Source organism: Camponotus floridanus, unplaced genomic scaffold (genome assembly GCF_003227725.1).
Source record: "Camponotus floridanus strain SB8 unplaced genomic scaffold, Cflo_v7.5 scaffold1, whole genome shotgun sequence".
In the NCBI taxonomy this organism is placed as follows: domain Eukaryota; kingdom Metazoa; phylum Arthropoda; class Insecta; order Hymenoptera; family Formicidae; genus Camponotus; species Camponotus floridanus.
The window spans coordinates 9964692-9982025 of NW_020229214.1; the positions used below are offsets into that span (position 1 = coordinate 9964692).

The window sequence follows — 17334 nt, forward strand, 5'->3', positions numbered from 1 at the left end:
TAATTGTACACAATTATTGTCTATCCTATCGCATATTATTGCAGTTTGATTCAAAAATCAATTACAAATAATCTTTTATACAGCACATATAAACTGGTAAACTATAAAATACTCAAATAATCATATGTCTGTATGAAAAGTATTTGTTGAGATTCATGTCAGTTACATATCGAGCATTTTGAATATCTTTACAAAAAGGAATGAATCACATGTAAACATTATATAACTTATGAACAATAATTATAGATATTTTATTAAAAATTAAAGATAATCAAAATAACACTGATTCACTGTACTTTTCATTGTTATATAAAAATATGAATGTGCATATGTATAAAATACCTGAAAATCATGTCTTCGCATGAATCAATCATGATAACAAGCCAAAGAATAAATTTGGAACTTGATTATTACATATTGATACTTATCACAGAAAGTTTTCATTTTAATAAACTACAAAATTTTGAGAAATGATTGGAAAAGTCCTTCATATTCATTTCATTGTATTTCTATGTATATTGTATAAAGATATTGCATGTATTTTTATATAATATCAACAATCATCAAAAAATGGATACTTTCCCCATGAAGGATGATGTATCATTCTCTACTATTATATCATTATATTATATTTTAAAGATTCAATCATCTTACAAATTGCAATCATCTTTTGAAAAATTTTATAAAATGTGCCACGTAATATAATTGCACAATTTAAATACACCCCAGATTTAACAATACCAATTAATCTGTGATATGACAGTTTTCTAATTTACTTCTTCAATAAATGTAACATGTCTTTATTTTGCTGTTGTAACAGAATATCCGCTCTTTCAGTTTTATCGGTAATATTATCAATCAGATCATTTTGCGAGTCTATTTCTTCGGATAAACCAATTGCCAAATGCTTTAGTCTCGCTAATGAGCCACTCATTTCACTTAAATTATGCTCTAAAGCTTTGGTTACTCTGTCGCCAGCAGGCCTAACATCTTCAAGATTGTTGTCGTTGTAATTTTCTTTTATTTTTGTAGACGAATACGAATTGCTAATGTTACTTTGTACTTGTTCTAATGTATTGGACAGTGCGGGAGACGTTATGGACCCAGAACTGGATGATTCTGATAATTTTGTCGACGGTATTGGCGCATCCAAAGATTTACCGCTGAGATAATTTTTCAAACTGCCAAAGACGCTTTTTATGCCTTGTATATGTTTCTGACTAAATCTTAACGTGCTATTAATATCATCTAATCTCTTTTCCGTTCTTTGCAATTGTTCTCTTTGTCTGATTAATTCCTGAAAATAGAAATTTATATATTATATCGTATCGTATATCACGTGTGTCCCTGGTCATGTAAAACGCATTGCGGTAAAATTAAAATAATTTTATATTTATCGCACATTATAATATAAATGTTTACATGTGAAAGAGGAATATATTAAACGGCTTGTGCGTAATTATAAATTGTGTATATCAACAGTTTTGCTATCTACTGTGACGCGATTGAATAGATCGGTATATTACTACCTCGGCTGTAGCAACGCCAATTTGTTCAGAGTCTCTCAGAAGCGAGACGGACCTTTCCGAAGACTGTATCGTGCGTTCTTCAATCTCCTTTTTACGTTGAAGCAATTGTTGACGTTTCTGCGTTATGTCATTGTTAAAATTCTGATAACGTCCAGCGGGGAGAGCTCTGACTGGCGCATTCCTCAGAAATGTCTCATCGTCCACGTCGTCTTCCAACGAGAAAAATGGATTCTTCGGATCGCTTAGATAATTATGACTCGCCATTTATTCGATTCGACTTTTCGCGACTACGCACGAAATATCGTCGACAAATTTATCAATGTTTCGACACCCGTTCTTTCGCTCGACACTTGCTGCTGACAATTACTGTATAATGTATGATGATGTGTGTGTGTGTATGTGTGTATGTGTCACTAAGTAATATTATAGCGTTTGCGAGTGGTCGGGTAATTTACTAGATGTCATTGACCAATCGCAGCCATTTCTCTAAAGAATATATGATTACATTCTTCCCAGAAGAATGGCTGTGATTGGTCAGTAATGTCTAGTAAACTAGGAGCAATATTGGGTGCTTTCCATTTAGGCCCGTTCCAACAGTGGCCAGTTAGCTCAACTAGTAGTTAAGTAGTGATGCCAACCACTGAAATAAAAATCGGTAAGCTAGGTTAGATTTTGATAAGTTGCATTTTCACAAAATATACATAAGTGAAATATTGAAAATTTATAAATTTTGTAAATAAATGTATATATATTTTCAATATTTCATTTATGTATATTTTGCGAAAATGCAACTTGTCAAAATCTAACCTAGCTTATCGAATTTTGTTTCAGTGGTTTGCATCACTACTTGACTACTAGTTAAGCTAACTGGCATAGACCTTATAAGTATGGACTGGCAATACGTATCAGATTGTGTCCGGAGGAGGTTGGAGAGAGAAACATACTTTTTGGTACTTCTCTTTCTTCAAGTGCAATGCATACTTTCGGACACTTGTAGAAAGAGAAGTACTAAAAAGTATGTTTCTCTCTCTAACCTCCTCCGGACACTGCTTCTCTACAGAAACTATAGGCAATTGCCAGTCCATATCTGTAAGGTCTATGCTAACTGGCCACCGTTGGAATGGGCCTTAGCGACACAAGTGTCATTCTATCTTTGTTTATTGTATTCATTGAAAAAAAGATAGAATGACGCTTGTGTCGACTTGTGTCGCTAAATGGAAAGCACCCATTAAACCCGACCATTCGAAAACGCCAGTAGTATTTTTCAATTACGATTCAAAATTTAAAAGAACCATAGATTACAGATTTTAGTAAAAGATTAGCTGCATGCAACAGAAAAAACTGCTTTGCACTGTTGTAAAATTTGTGAATCTGGCGTATGATTTAGATTTCGTCAAAATTAAAATCATACGCCAATTTACAAATTTTGCAAATCTGCTTTTTCTGCTGAAAACGCAGCCAGTGTATTCAATCGAAACGTTTTCAAAAAGCGCGAATGTACACTGCGCGACAACGATTCGTTCCTGGACTTCTCTCTTGCGGGGCAAGGGGAGCGTAGAAGTGACCAATCAGCTGGCAGCGTGGCAGTGGCTGATTGGTTAGAGGCTACGCTCCCCTTGCCTCGCGAGAGGGACCACAGAACGAATCGTTGTCGCGCAGTGTACATACCTTCTATTTCGAATTTATCCAACAGTCACATAACATAAAAACATAGATAGATGCGAATGCGTCCGAAAAAATGTCAGTTTTCAATAACGTAGTTTAATGATCTCTTATTATTGATTAGCTTGTGCGGAATAACAAAAATTTATTATATTACATACCAATATAAATTTGTTTCGCGTTGTAAATTTTCATCAAATTAATTAACAATCAAGTTTAATACATGTAAAATGTTTACTAATTAGAGCAAGTTTAGTAAATATATAAAGTGATACACTTTGGGAAAAGAAACTACTTTTTTCATATTATTTGGGAAATAATATACATGTATGGTACTTGAGGATTAAACCAATCGGTATTTTTTCCTCCCTTATAATGCAGAAAATAAGATTTAATCTTTTATAAAAAAAAATTTCTCTCGGTTAACATTAAACATCGTATAAATAAACGTAAATAATAAAATGTATTTATTTTGAAAATATATTACACAATATATGAGAGATTGCGTGCGCTACGCCACGTATGAGAAAACAAGCTTTTCACTCTGCATTCGCCGTCGCGATGCAAGTTTAAACTTGACCAAAAACTTGACACGTCTCTTTCTTGTGAAGAAAAAGAAAACATTTCGTCGAATTTACCCAATTACTACATAATTATCGTACCACTTGTACCGTTGTTAACTCTTCGTTTATCCTCGTACGCGCATTACGCGACAACGATGAATTTTCTCGAGTCAAAACGAAGCGCACGTGTATGTACATACGTGACGTCAGACGACTCTGCCGTGGCGTCACGAGAAACAGCCGTTTAGCGTCACCCCGATTGGCCGAGGGCGGATAGTAAGGCCAATCGTCGCCGCGGTTTGTCCGCAATGGTCGCGTAAACTTTTTCCGGCCATCTTGTTATTATTTTCGAAAATCTTGAGGATTTTCGGCAAGACGCAGTAGTAGGAGGTGCGAGCGCACCTTCGGCACTTTGTTCCGGGCGACTGGTGAGAGAAAGACGCGGCTCGTATGAGGTCAAGAGCGCAGAGTTACGACGAAGAACGGCTTCGGTGGGTATCGCGCAAACTTCAATCTCTCCACTGACCGTCGCAAAAGTAGCGGAGAGAGAAAGAGAGAGAGAGCGAGCGAGAAAGAGGGTGAGCGGGAGGAAAGGAAGGAGGGAGGGAGAAAGAGAGAGAGGGAGAGAAAGGGAGCGAGCGAGCGAGAGCGAGAGCGAGAACGATAGACGGTGAGGAATGACTGCGTTGGAGTGCGTGAAACGAGGTACGAAAGTGGTCGTGCGCGGGAATCGGCGGTTGTGTATATATTTGCCGCTTTACGCTTGTGATTCTCATCGATATACCTTAATCGGCGGTGATCGAGACGTGTGATTTTTTTGAAACTCCCGAACGGAAAATCGTCGTGTATGAGAGTGAATACGGTAAGTTGGCGCGTTGTTCTCGCGCGTTGCTCCCGTCGACGCGACGTTCGAGGTACTCCCTACTGGCTGGGACGCCAAAACGAAACGAATCCGCGCTCCCCCCGTCGTCGTGGCTCGCGCGCCTCTCGTCGGACCCCGGTGCCGGTGCCCCGACCCCGACGGTACGTTGTTTACTCTCCCGTGTGATCGTTTACGCTCGCAACGATTCACATAACCTTGCTCCCTCGATTGTCAAATGTAGGTTAGTTTGTCACCGCGGAACGGCGACCTCACCCGCGTCAACGAACACGATATTTTCTCCTCTCCTCTCTTCTCTCCTTTTATTCCATTTTCATTTACACTCGTCTCGCATTTACACTCCTCGCGGCGTTTATCCTCGCGTCGACGCGCCGCGATCCCGCACCTCGATTCACCCCCGATTCAATACGGACACGTGCGGCAGACCTTCGACCCCCGACTTTTCAATCTTTTTCAATTCCCTCAAACATTTCCAGCATCCGACATAAACTCTTGTCGCGTTAATATCGCGTAGTATCCAAGACTTTTTTACGCCACGTTAAATTTCTAATCGAGCACAATAGGCTTTGTACGTTGCGAGAGAGGCAAATCTATCGCATAGTCGAGACTTGTTTAGATTATACGTACCCAATTTTCTGCATCGTTTTTGAGATTCACGATTGTAGATTGAAAGTTTAGAATTTTGAATCCACTTGTATGTCAATCCTTGTATGTACAAATTGTACGTATAATCGACATGTTACTTCTCCAAGTGTTTTATCATTATTAAAAATAACATTTTCACGTGTCTCTTTTTCTCTCTCTCTCTCTCTCTCTCTCTCTCCCCTTCCCTCCCCTCTCTCTCTCTCTCTCTCTCTCTACTTTCCATTTAGAAGATAAAAGGTGCGGAAGAATATATAATTTCACGATACAATGGCAACTTTGGCTGAGCAAGCATCTAAATTATTGGACTTCAATCAGAAATTGGATATAACGCTTCTCGACAATATAGTAGGATGTATGTATACTGGGATAGGTGAGCAACAAAGAGTCGCTCAAGAAGTGTTAACGACCCTCAAGGAACATCCAAACGCTTGGACACGGGTAGATACTATTCTAGAGTATTCGCAGGTAAATGTTCGCATGGTCATATTTCTCATCGTCGGTAGCACGTATATGTATTCGCGAACATTTCTATATCGTCGTCCCATTGTACAGAATCAACAAACAAAATATTACGGCTTGCAAATATTGGAGCAAGTTATAAAGACACGATGGAAAGTACTACCGAGAAATCAATGCGAAGGTATAAAAAAGTATATCGTAGGCCTTATCATAAAGACGAGCAGCGATCCCGAGACGATGGAAGCTTCCAAAGTTTATCTCAACAAACTCAATATGATCCTCGTGCAAGTGAGTAGCTAAAATTCATTTATATTTTGCGCGAGAAATATCATAGCGCAAGGAATAATTATCTGTTAATAATAATTATATATTGTTTCTTCGATATCAGGTATTGAAACGTGAATGGCCGAAAAATTGGGAATCCTTCATCAGTGATATCGTTGGCGCGAGTAAAACTAACGAGAGTCTCTGTCAAAACAATATGGCTATTTTAAAACTTTTGTCAGAGGAAGTATTTGACTTTTCCAGCGGACAAATGACTCAGACAAAAGCGAAACATTTAAAGGACACAATGTGCAGTGAATTTTCACAGATATTTCAGCTTTGCCAATTTGTGATGGACAATTCGCAAAATGTTCCATTAGTAGCAGTCACATTAGAGACGCTACTAAGGTTTTTAAATTGGATACCTCTTGGATATATTTTTGAAACTAAATTGATAACCACTTTAATATTCAAGGTAAAGAGAGTTTGTTGTACATTTCTTTTCTTCCCCCTTTTCCCTCCCTCCCCGTTAACTTATTTACAGATATATGTTCGCCTTTCTCTATACATTATACTTAATGTAATATTTGTTTCAAATATATTTGCAGTTTTTGAATGTACCAATATTTCGGAATGTTACTCTCAAGTGTCTAACGGAAATCGCGGCCGTTACCGCTACTAACGTACCGAATTATGATGACATGTTTGTTATATTATTTATCAACACGATGCAACAATTGGAACTAATGCTCCCGCTGGAAACCAACATACGTGAAGCATACGCAGCTGGTCAAGATCAAGAGCAAAACTTTATCCAAAACCTAGCTATGTTTCTTTGCACCTATCTCAAAGATCATGGCGAGCTAATAGAGAAGAAGCAATTGAATGAAACGCTAGTGAAGGCGTTACATTATCTCGTCCTCATATCTGAAGTCGACGAGGTTGAAATATTTAAAATCTGTTTAGAATACTGGAATGGATTAGCCGCCGATTTGTACAAAGAAAATCCTTTTGTTATCTCTTCGCCAATTTTCATGTCCAAAAACTTGACGGTTCCTCCTCGGAGATTATTTTACGCTCCAGTTTTAACAAAAGTACGATATATCATGATCAGTAGAATGGCAAAACCTGAAGAAGTGCTTGTCGTAGAGAATGAAAATGGAGAAGTTGTCAGGGAATTCATGAAAGATACCGACTCTATAAATCTCTACAAAAATATGAGAGAAACTCTTGTGTATCTTACTCATCTCGATTATTTGGATACAGAAAGAGTAATGACGGAGAAATTACAAAATCAAGTTAATGGTGCAGAGTGGTCCTGGAAGAATCTCAACACGGTAATTGTCTAATGTTAATCAAATAAAATGTATGCGCGTAATAAAATGTTGGGTGACATATATGGCAATGATGTTATATTTATCACATTTTATTCATTTATCAGTTATGCTGGGCAATAGGCAGTATTTCAGGCGCTATGCACGAAGAAGATGAAAAACGCTTTTTGGTAACTGTAATCAAAGATTTACTTGGTTTGTGTGAACAAAAGAAGGGAAAAGATAACAAAGCTATAATTGCTAGCAATATCATGTATGTTGTTGGCCAGTATCCACGGTTTCTCCGAGCTCATTGGAAATTTTTAAAGACTGTTGTAAATAAACTTTTTGAGTTCATGCATGGTAAGAATAAATATTTCTCTCTCTCTATTTCTCTCTCTCTCTCTCTCTCATTCTCTCTCTCTCTCTCTCTCTCTCTCTCTCTCTCTCTCTCTCTCTTTCTTTCTCTTTCACTCGTTTGTTCACTCGCTCATTCGCTTAATAATAAAGACTCCTTTTGTTAATTATAATTTATTTTAATTGTAATTAGTTAAATTAATTTTTTGTTTATATTGTAGAAACGCACGATGGAGTGCAAGATATGGCCTGCGATACTTTTATTAAAATAGCACTAAAATGCAGACGACATTTTGTTACCATACAAATTGGAGAAGCAATGCCATTCATTGAAGAAATTCTTTCTACAATTAGTACCATCATATGCGATCTTCAAACACAACAAGTAAGACAAAAACTATAGCATTTGTGTTATACACATATTTAATTACAATTATATAATATAACATTTATCTTACATATTCTGATACACATACTATCTAATAATATTATAATACAACAGGTACATACATTCTATGAGGCGGTTGGTTACATGATAAATGCTCAAGCCGATACTGTAATACAAGAACAATTGATTGAGAAATATATGCTTCTTCCTAATCAAGTTTGGGATGACATTATTAGTCAAGCATCCAAAGTATGTTATAATTTTTATTTATTTGTAAATTTTCAGAAAAAAAGAATACATTATAATACATTTATGTCTATGTATAATATGAATAATTTTTTTTTAATCATTAGAATGTGGATGTCTTGAAGGACCAAGAGGCCGTGAAGCAACTCGCCAGCATCTTAAAAACAAATGTTAGAGCTTGCAAAGCTCTTGGGCACCCGTACGTGATACAATTAGGAAAAATATACTTAGATATGTTGAATGTTTATAAGGTATCGTTTCTCTTTCTATTTATGTATGAAAGATTTTTCAAAGGATGATAATGATTGATACACTAAACAAGCATAATTTACATTAGGTTATGAGTGAAAATATAAGTGCTGCGATATCTGTAAATGGTGAGATAGTAATGAAGCAACCTTTAATCAAGAGTATGAGAGTAGTGAAAAAGGAAACATTGAAACTAATCTCAGATTGGGTGAGCAGGACGAATGACCATCAAATGGTAAGACTTTTTGTCTCGGGTATTTTTCCCAAAAATCTACAAATTTATTTCTTCATTTTACTTCACATTTTTTATATAAAATATGATTGAAATAATGATTTCTCTGTTTATCAGGTGTTGGAAAATTTTATACCGCCATTGCTGGATGCCGTTTTGCTGGATTATCAAAAAACGAATGTTCATTGTGCTAGAGAGCCCGAAGTGCTTAGTGCTATGGCTACCATAGTGAACAAACTAGAAGCCCATATCACTAGCGAGGTACCTAAAATATTTGATGCAGTATTTGAATGTACTTTAGAAATGATAAACAAAGACTTTGAAGAATTTCCCGAACACAGAACAAATTTTTTCCTTCTCTTACAAGTAAGTGTATCAATTTACATTTTTTTTATATGATTCGACTTATATTCTTAAGTTGTATCACTTTATTATATTTCCTTTAGGCGGTAAATGTCCATTGTTTCCCTGCATTTCTTTCAATTCCGCCGGCCCAGTTTAAACTGGTTCTTGATTCAATTATTTGGGCCTTTAAACATACAATGAGGAATGTAGCAGACACAGGACTACAAATTCTTTATCAGCTTCTGTTAAACATTGAACAACACGAGCAAGCGGGTCAAAGTTTTTACCAAACATATTTTACAGATATTCTACAACATATATTTAGCGTTGTCACGGATACATCGCACACAGCAGGTGAAGAATAAATTTACATTTAGTTGCATAATCGATTGATTTATATGTACTGTTATATAGATATTGATTGATTCGATTAATATCATGTTGATATACAGGCCTTACAATGCACGCTACAATTCTCGCTTATATGTTTACACTGATTGAACGTGGGAAAATTCAGGTGCCACTTGGCCCTGTACCTGATAATACTTTATATATACAAGAATTTGTTGCAAGATTGCTTAGAGCAGCCTTTCCGCATTTAACTGATAATCAGATTAAAATAACTGTGCAAGGTTTATTCCATCTTAATCAGGATATCACTGCGTTTAAGGAGCACCTCAGAGATTTTCTCGTGCAAATCAAAGTAAGTAGTATTGACAGGTTTATCCGAAAACAAAACGTATAGCGCGAAATAATATTTAATTCTTTTTTCCTTCTCCCTCTTTTGCTTTGATAATATTTAATGATACGAGAAAAAGTTAGCTACCATACTAGACGCACAAGTTTAAAAAGAAAATTGCATTTTTCTCCCTTCATCTAGGAATACACAGGTGAGGACGATGCCGAGCTTTACTTGGAGGAACGAGAAACAGCTTTACGGCTAGCCCAAGAGGAGAAGAGGCGGCAACAAATGGCCGTTCCGGGCATCCTTAATCCTCACGAAATGCCAGAAGAGATGCAGGACTGAATTAACCATAGTCCGTATCCTATCATTTTATGCACATTTGATGAAAAACACTCTGTGAAAGGAATTCTTGTATCCTTTGAGCTGTAATTATCCCTGCGACATCACCATCATCATCTCATCATCAAAAATAGATAAAATATTAATTACTTACTAAAACCGAGTCTGCAAAAGAGAGAGAGAGAGAGAGAGAGAGAGAGAGAGAGAGAGAGAGAGAGAGAGAGAGAGAGAGAGAGAGAGAGAGAGAGAGAGAGTATACCCTTGTTAAGGAGGTAAGCCCGAAACGCGGTGACTGTTTGTTTGTCTGTTATAGGATTTTAAAGAAATTCGAGTTTCTGTTGTGGATATAATGGGACAATTGCCTGCTAGCGATGCTATTTCATGTAATGAGATAAAAAGATTGCTGAAAAATTGCTTCTCTCAGAGAGAATCGATTATTTCAGAGAAATTGATTCCTAGAATATAAAACTTTTACAGATTAATTCTCTCTAATTAATCAGAATGATAAAAAACGGTGAATATGGCAAAAATAACGTTACCATTCTTCAGAATTGTCCTCAAAAACGGCTCGATATATTGTATGATAAATTTCTGTATAAGGAATTTCTACATACGAACATAGACACACACACACACACACATACACACACATGTGAGAGATCTATAATACTATTATATTAAGTTTTGTTTTAGCATTTCTGCGAGTTAAGAGAATGCCTGTAGTTCACAGAATTGTTTTGTGCACACTTTTGGCCATTTAAATTTACCGTTGGATGGATATGAATATGTATGTATGTATGTAAGCTTACTTGTGATAGCTTATACTAATGTATTGATACATGAATTTGTTATAATATAAATAATACACAAAATTTTTTTCCTGTTCCATATTTTTTATTCAGCAAAATGATACTCTCTTCGTATAATTGAAGACGTATTATTATTCAGCCGTGATATAATAAAATCATTTCCATATCTCATGTCAATAAAATCATTTCTATTTCTGAAAGGTAATAAATAACTGATGGAATGTATTTACAAATACTGTGGGATAAAACAAATACGCGAACGATAAAACTTATATCTACTAGATGAAGGCAAATACATATATATATAAATATATATATATATATATATATATATATATATATATATATATATCCAACTAATCTGAATAATTTAAAGCCATGTGTAAATATATATATATATATATATATATATATATATATATATATATATCAGCGACGTATATTTAACTAGAACGATTAATGCATTTATTTGATCAATATAAATAATAAGATTTCAATAAATATTTGATAAATTAGTGTATTTTATTGAATGTGAACGCGCAGATGGAAAATCTTTAGTATAATGCAAGAAGCAGTGTGTATGGGACACTCTTGGTGAAAATTTTGTCGATAAAAAAAATATAATTCTTATTGCAATGAATCTTATTACAAGACTATCGTATATATGTTTAAATCAGTATAGAACGCGCGCAGGCGCTTTAGAGCGTAACATTTGATTTATACTTGGTATAAAAAAGCAGAATTGGATTTTTAAATTTGTGAATAATTTGCATAAAATAGTATCGTCGCAGCAGGCTTTGAAGATGTGTAAATGTATGTTTTTAACTAATGTCAATGAGCAAAGTTGTAAAGTATAATATCATTATTATAATTATATAATAATAATAATTATTATTATTATACGAGCCATATACAATGGATACTTGTAAATTGAAATGATCGCAACATATACATTTAGCGCTTAATTATATTTCATCCTTTTTTTTTTATTTATGTCCTCAAATATAATTTAGCAATCATATAAAATGATATATGTTAAAGAATCTTATCACTAAAGAGACATCGAGAGAAACGGTTAAGTTTTTTAAATATACATTCTGTGTTTATAAAATCATTCAATCGTGCTATTAGTCATGTGCGACATTCTATTAAGGTTTTCTATCGAGAGTTGTCTAATGACAAATTCAAATAAATAATTTTAGTTCATTATATTGTAGTATTGCCTTGTCTTTTCATCTAAAACATTAGCTCTCTCTCTTATCTATGCGAGTATACTTTTAATAATAATATTTCAATAATATTATTATTTTTAGCTTTGTCATCGAAAAGAATTGATAAGCAAAAATACAAGAATGAAAATATAATAAATGTTTTAGATATTGATTTAAAGACTAAGTAGAAAAGATATATTTAATAATTGCACACATTTATATGTTTACATATAAAATAATATACATATATTTATAAAAGGAAAAGATGAGAGAGAAAGAATAAAAAGCGAAAATTTCAAATGAATTTTTAGCACAATTTAGTTGAGATCACAAGCTGTACTTGTATATTAAATCAAATAAATAGTAAATATACTTTCGAGGTAAGATAAATTTCATTATGATTTTCAAGCTAGCCTCCGTCAAAAAGAAATATTTAAAAAATTCCTAAATAATTCATATATTTAATATATGAATATCGAAAAAGTGTAATATACGGAAAATATGTGAAAACTATTTTATATCACACTTACAATTACAAATATATAAATATCATTCATACATTTCTTTATAAAAAATTCTCTAAAATTCTCTAAAAAAAAAAGGTGTGTTTAAAGAGAATGCAAATATTATCGCTATCATTTATGACATAGGATACTCTTCTTATTGGAGACTACAAAGATTCGTAATTTTCGATGGCCAATCGGAACAAAGAACCAAAGTTTCTTTGTTCCGATTGGCCGCATTCAGTGGACTCGAGAGTTGGGCAACATTATTAGATTTTCCGATGTAATTCGACGTTGATTGGCCAAATTTGAAAGTAGAACCCAATCACGTTCGATTGCTATTTAGCGGCTGGATCCGCTGAATGCGGCCATTAGTCAATCAAACAATTTAAAATGTTGGTAACATTAAACGGAACGCATTCACAGAACACACCTTACTTGATTTTAATCAAGTTATTCTACGCATTATAAATTAAAAATTTAAATTTGACGAAAATTAATCTAATTGGAGCAAAAAGAGCTAAAATTTCTTTAGCGTTTTTGAATGGTCGGGTTTGAGGTCGGGTCTACAATAGGTAATTTAAGCCATAAGCCTTAAGAGATTGACCAATCACAGTCAAGTATGAAGAGAATACTCGATTGTGATTGGTCAATTTCTTAAAGCTTACGGTTTAAATTATCTATTGTAGATCCGGCTTAAGATGTAACCATACATTCTTTAGAAGAATTACCGTGATTGGTCAATGACATCTAGTAAATTACTCCGGAACGACCATTCGAAAACGTCAATAGAAAGTGGGTGCATCCAGAAGCATAACCGCTCACCGAGCGGCTAAGGCCCGGTTCCACAATCCAGTTAATCCGAGTTTAAGTAGCAAATGGACCAATCAGGACCCAGTTTAACGTATTAAACTCGGATTAACTGGATTGTGGAACTGGGCCTAAGTAGCAATCGAATGTGATTGGTTTCTATCTTCGAATTCACCAATCACATTCGATTGCTACTTAGCCACTCAGTGAGCGGTTGTGCTTCTGAATGCACCCCGTGTAAGAGCGTTCGTGTTATCAAGACTGGCCGCATTCAGCGGACTCAACAGTTGGGCAACATTCCTAGATTTTCCGATGTAACTCGACGCTGATTGGTCGGACCTGAAAGTAGAAACCAATCATGTTCGATTGATACTTAGCGGTTGAGTCCGCTGAATGCGGCCACTATCGAGTGTACCGCGTTCAAAAGTTACTAGTAGTCGTATACAGTCTGCTACGTCCGCTGCTGTCAAAATTACTTGTTCACGCGTGTATGTAGTACATACGTACGTGTATAATTAGTAGTAATAAAATAGTAAAGTCATCGCGTAAATAAAGCAGCGGATGCTACATAATATTGGCTATTTGAAGTAGCTTTACTGTTACGCTGTTACACATATTAAATATGCGGTGTATTAACGAGTAAGAAATCTTGGCGCATAACGACGCTTTCGCACATCTTTTACCTTGCGTATGTACAGAACGAAATGTATCGTAAGCATCGTTATAATGAAAAATTAGAGATATCGATAACGATTCCATTCTCAGCGATTCTCTAAGTAACTAATTTTAATTGTCTTTTGTATGCGATATTCTATAAATTATCAGTTAATCTTTGAATGCAACATTTTTTAACCTTGCCATTCTCCTTTCATTCTGTATTCTCTTCATTTTTGTATTTGTGTGTTCTGTTTGTAAATATATGTATATTACATTTATATTTATACATAATATAAATCGTATATTTGTGAATCCGTATACGCAAACAATTTAACATATTTGCAATGAATTTGATAATATGGATATTTTCAGCGCCTCTTAATTTCCATGTTCGTATACTTTCTTGTAGAGCTTTCAAATATGTTTTGAAAAAAAAGATGCCATCTGAAACAAATGCTATGGACAATATTTCCAAGCAAGAGGAGGATACTGAGAAATCTAACGAACATTCTGTTACATTAATGACTTTAAATTCTACGAGCGGCCAAGAATCAAGCTTATCTACGAAACAAATAAATGCCGATGTAGCAAATGTTTATAATGGCAAAGTGTCCACGTCGGATCATCAGATCAGAATTAAAATCTTAAACTCAACCGGAGATGGGCTTTCATCTACTAGCTCCGTAACGACAAATGATTTACTCGAGAATATATGTCTCCAAGATAAAATAACAGGTTAATATCAGTGTCAAACTTGTAAATGAATTGTAATTTCTTCCACATATTTTACAAAATATAAAAAGTATTGTAAAGTTTTATTTTTACATTTGAAACATGATAATAAAAATATATTTTCAAAAGTTACAGAAACTAGTACATCGATATTGTTTAAACAAACTGAGGAAGATAACGATGCAAATACTACATGCAACAGTATAGCAGAAAACTCTAGTCAAAAGTCAATTTTTCTCGCTCATAAAAACTTAACTAGAAAGAAATGCTTGTTAGCGGGAAATATTCCTGAAATTTCCAACACTTTAGAACTAACAATGTGCCCTGACAATTTCTTAGATGAAAAAGCTTATAATTGTGAAAAAGGTCACAGTATTGATATAGAGAAATATGACCATGAACCAAATACAGGGAATATGTGTAATAATAATGATGATAATAGTGATGATGATGATGATGTAGCATCGAGTACTAGACACAAAGTAGTAGAAGAAACGACACTTTTGCATACTTGTAAACAGTTGTCTTTAGAAGACGATGTTTCCACTACAAATTATAACAGTTTAACAAATATCTTATTAAGGACATCTAGCGATAATAATACGAAAGATTCCAACATTGATTGTAACATTGATTTATCAACGGATGAATTGACATCTGTGCCTTTAGATACATCTAAAAAATTATCAAATTTGCAAAGTGTTTCATCAACCTTGGCAGATTATAACGACACAGAAAATGATGCAAAAGTATCTTTAAATCCATTGGAGAATAATAATAAGGACAATGAAACTTTGGACAATGTAATTGATGGAAATGAATCACCCATCTCACCTAAACTTGTTTGTAAAGAAACAACAGTGTCGCAAAAATGTATTTCCTCGTGCTACAATGATTCTGCAAGCACAAGTAAGCCGTTTAAACTGCCAATTTTAGAGAAAATGCCCAAAACTGCCAATATTCAGCAATCCGACGTCGAGGAAAATGCAGTAGCGCTTGTGACGTCATCATTTACCGAACAAAATCAGTTGGAAGTAGTTCATTGTCTGGATGTGGAACCTCGTTCGTCAAATAGTAGCGAAGAAAGTAATTCGGATATAGAGTCCCAACATGCAAGTACAAGTCATGATAATATTAAAAAAGTAAGTAGATTTGTTGTTATTATATGTAGATCCGTAGTTTATTCTGTCCTGGAAGTGTACACTTTGGCACATACGGTTTATATTTAATATCTCTAATATAATAAAACCTATTATCTAATGAATTTGATAAAGATGAGATTTTTATTTTAGAGACAATGCAGACCTAATGGGATTGTAACGAAAGAAGGAGTGGAATATTATCAGTTATGGCGTAGTACGGGTGGTCATTCGCCTCCTGAATCTTTGTACGAAACTCTATATCCAATGCCACCGCCGCTTCCACCAAGAGCAACCCACCGACCATTACATAGAAGTAATGCATTACCAAGTGGGGCACCAGAGTTACCGAAACGACCTCAGAGACATCCTATACCATTTCATCCTGAGGATTGTTTTGGATTTGAGATTGTAGATGTTGATGAAGCTTCGAATCTCAAGGTTACAAGATTATCATCACTCAGCTATATATTACACTTGATATATACTTTTGTACATACGGAGAAAATTCATATACACGTGGACCAATAACTCCGTCCACCTAGAATATCTCCGTTATTTTTAGAGATATAAAAATTTTATACGTATAAAAGTTGTACGGTACCAAGAGGGCCGTAATATGCTAGTAATAATTTTTTTGTAGGTGGAGGCGCTTCGGAGATTTCAAGGTCATCTCCATCTTCTTAAATGGAACCCCCCATTTTTTATTATCCATTCTTATAGCTTATCTCGAGAGCTTTCCAAAACACTATAATAAAGTATTTCTTCATTGAGTACTTTTCGAGTTATGAGGCTTGAAATAATTTCTTAATTTTACATAAACTATAAAATATCTAGTAAAATATTCATTTTTTTATTATCTTACCTTAATACTTTTATATACAAAATAATGAGAGAAATCAATTGGTGTAAAGAAAAAATAGTTGTTTTTTTTAAAAAATATGTAATTTACAATTAACAATTTCATATTTTTTCTTAAAAACAACTGTATGTTTTCTTTACAGCAATTGAAACCTCTCATTATTTTGTACATAAAAGCATTAAGGTAAGATAATCGAAAAATGAATATTTTACTAGATATTTTATGGTTTATGTAAAATTAAGAAATGATTTCAATCCTCATGACTCAAAAAATACTCAATGAAGAAATACTTTATTATAGTGTTTTGGAAAGCTCTAGAGATAAGCTACAAGAATAGGTAATAAAAAATGGGGGGTTCCATTTAAAAAAATGGAGTTGACCTTGAAATCTCTGAAGCGCCTCCATCTACAAAAAAATTATTAATAGCATATTACGGTCCTCTACCGTACAACTTT

General features: G+C 34.4%; 3 protein-coding genes across 12 annotated transcripts in view; 2 read left to right on the forward strand and 1 right to left on the reverse strand.

The window, feature by feature from the left end:
- Positions 1 to 283: 283 nt before the first annotated feature.
- On the reverse strand, positions 284 to 1939 carry LOC105249630 (synaptosomal-associated protein 29-like). The gene is made up of 2 exons (XM_011255229.3): positions 1530 to 1939; positions 284 to 1297 (listed from the first exon to the last, which is right to left on the reverse strand). Exons 1-2 carry the CDS (start codon positions 1791 to 1793, stop codon positions 773 to 775), a joined length of 789 nt encoding a protein of 262 aa, XP_011253531.2. The 5' UTR covers positions 1794 to 1939; the 3' UTR covers positions 284 to 772.
- Positions 1940 to 4078: 2139 nt separating this feature from the next.
- On the forward strand, positions 4079 to 11262 carry LOC105249628 (exportin-1). 6 transcript variants are annotated; one of them, XM_011255227.3, is made up of 14 exons: positions 4079 to 4245; positions 5507 to 5744; positions 5832 to 6026; positions 6127 to 6477; positions 6611 to 7339; positions 7444 to 7678; positions 7894 to 8057; positions 8175 to 8309; positions 8414 to 8557; positions 8644 to 8790; positions 8905 to 9153; positions 9234 to 9486; positions 9585 to 9835; positions 10013 to 11262. In XM_011255227.3, the coding sequence occupies exons 2-14, from the start codon at positions 5547 to 5549 to the stop codon at positions 10157 to 10159; spliced, it is 3198 nt and encodes a 1065-aa protein (XP_011253529.1). In that variant the 5' UTR covers positions 4079 to 4245; positions 5507 to 5546; the 3' UTR covers positions 10160 to 11262. The 6 variants fall into 6 exon arrangements, with proteins under 6 accessions (XP_011253529.1, XP_011253527.1, XP_011253526.1 ...); XM_011255225.3 differs by having other exon boundaries at positions 5510 to 5744; XM_011255224.3 differs by lacking the exon at positions 4079 to 4245 and adding an exon at positions 4253 to 4616.
- A 2677-nt stretch (positions 11263 to 13939) lies between these two features.
- The window catches only part of LOC105249627 (E3 ubiquitin-protein ligase HECW2), a 6346-nt gene continuing 2951 nt past the window's right edge, over positions 13940 to 17334 (forward strand). The window contains exons 1-4 of one of the 5 annotated variants that reach the window (XM_025407112.1): positions 13940 to 14265; positions 14556 to 14881; positions 15008 to 16020; positions 16171 to 16458. In XM_025407112.1, the coding sequence (XP_025262897.1) occupies positions 14584 to 14881; positions 15008 to 16020; positions 16171 to 16458 (1599 nt within the window). In that variant the 5' untranslated portion in view covers positions 13940 to 14265; positions 14556 to 14583. The remainder of the gene's footprint in view (positions 14266 to 14555; positions 14882 to 15007; positions 16021 to 16170; positions 16459 to 17334) is intronic. The other 4 variants (XM_025407114.1, XM_025407109.1, XM_025407093.1 and 1 more) reach the window with 4 other exon arrangements.

Excerpts from the sequence above, each read along its gene's own strand:
- LOC105249630 (XM_011255229.3), bottom strand. The coding sequence starts at position 1,793 with ATGGCGAGTCATAATTATCTAAGCGATCCGAAGAATCCATTTTTCTCG. Across the intron at positions 1,298-1,529 it reads TTGGCGTTGCTACAGCCGAG|GAATTAATCAGACAAAGAGA; the intron begins GTAGTAATATAC and ends TTCTATTTTCAG.
- LOC105249628 (XM_011255227.3), top strand. The coding sequence starts at position 5,547 with ATGGCAACTTTGGCTGAGCAAGCATCTAAATTATTGGACTTCAATCAG. Across the intron at positions 6,478-6,610 it reads TAACCACTTTAATATTCAAG|TTTTTGAATGTACCAATATT; the intron begins GTAAAGAGAGTT and ends ATATATTTGCAG. Across the intron at positions 9,836-10,012 it reads ATTTTCTCGTGCAAATCAAA|GAATACACAGGTGAGGACGA; the intron begins GTAAGTAGTATT and ends CCCTTCATCTAG.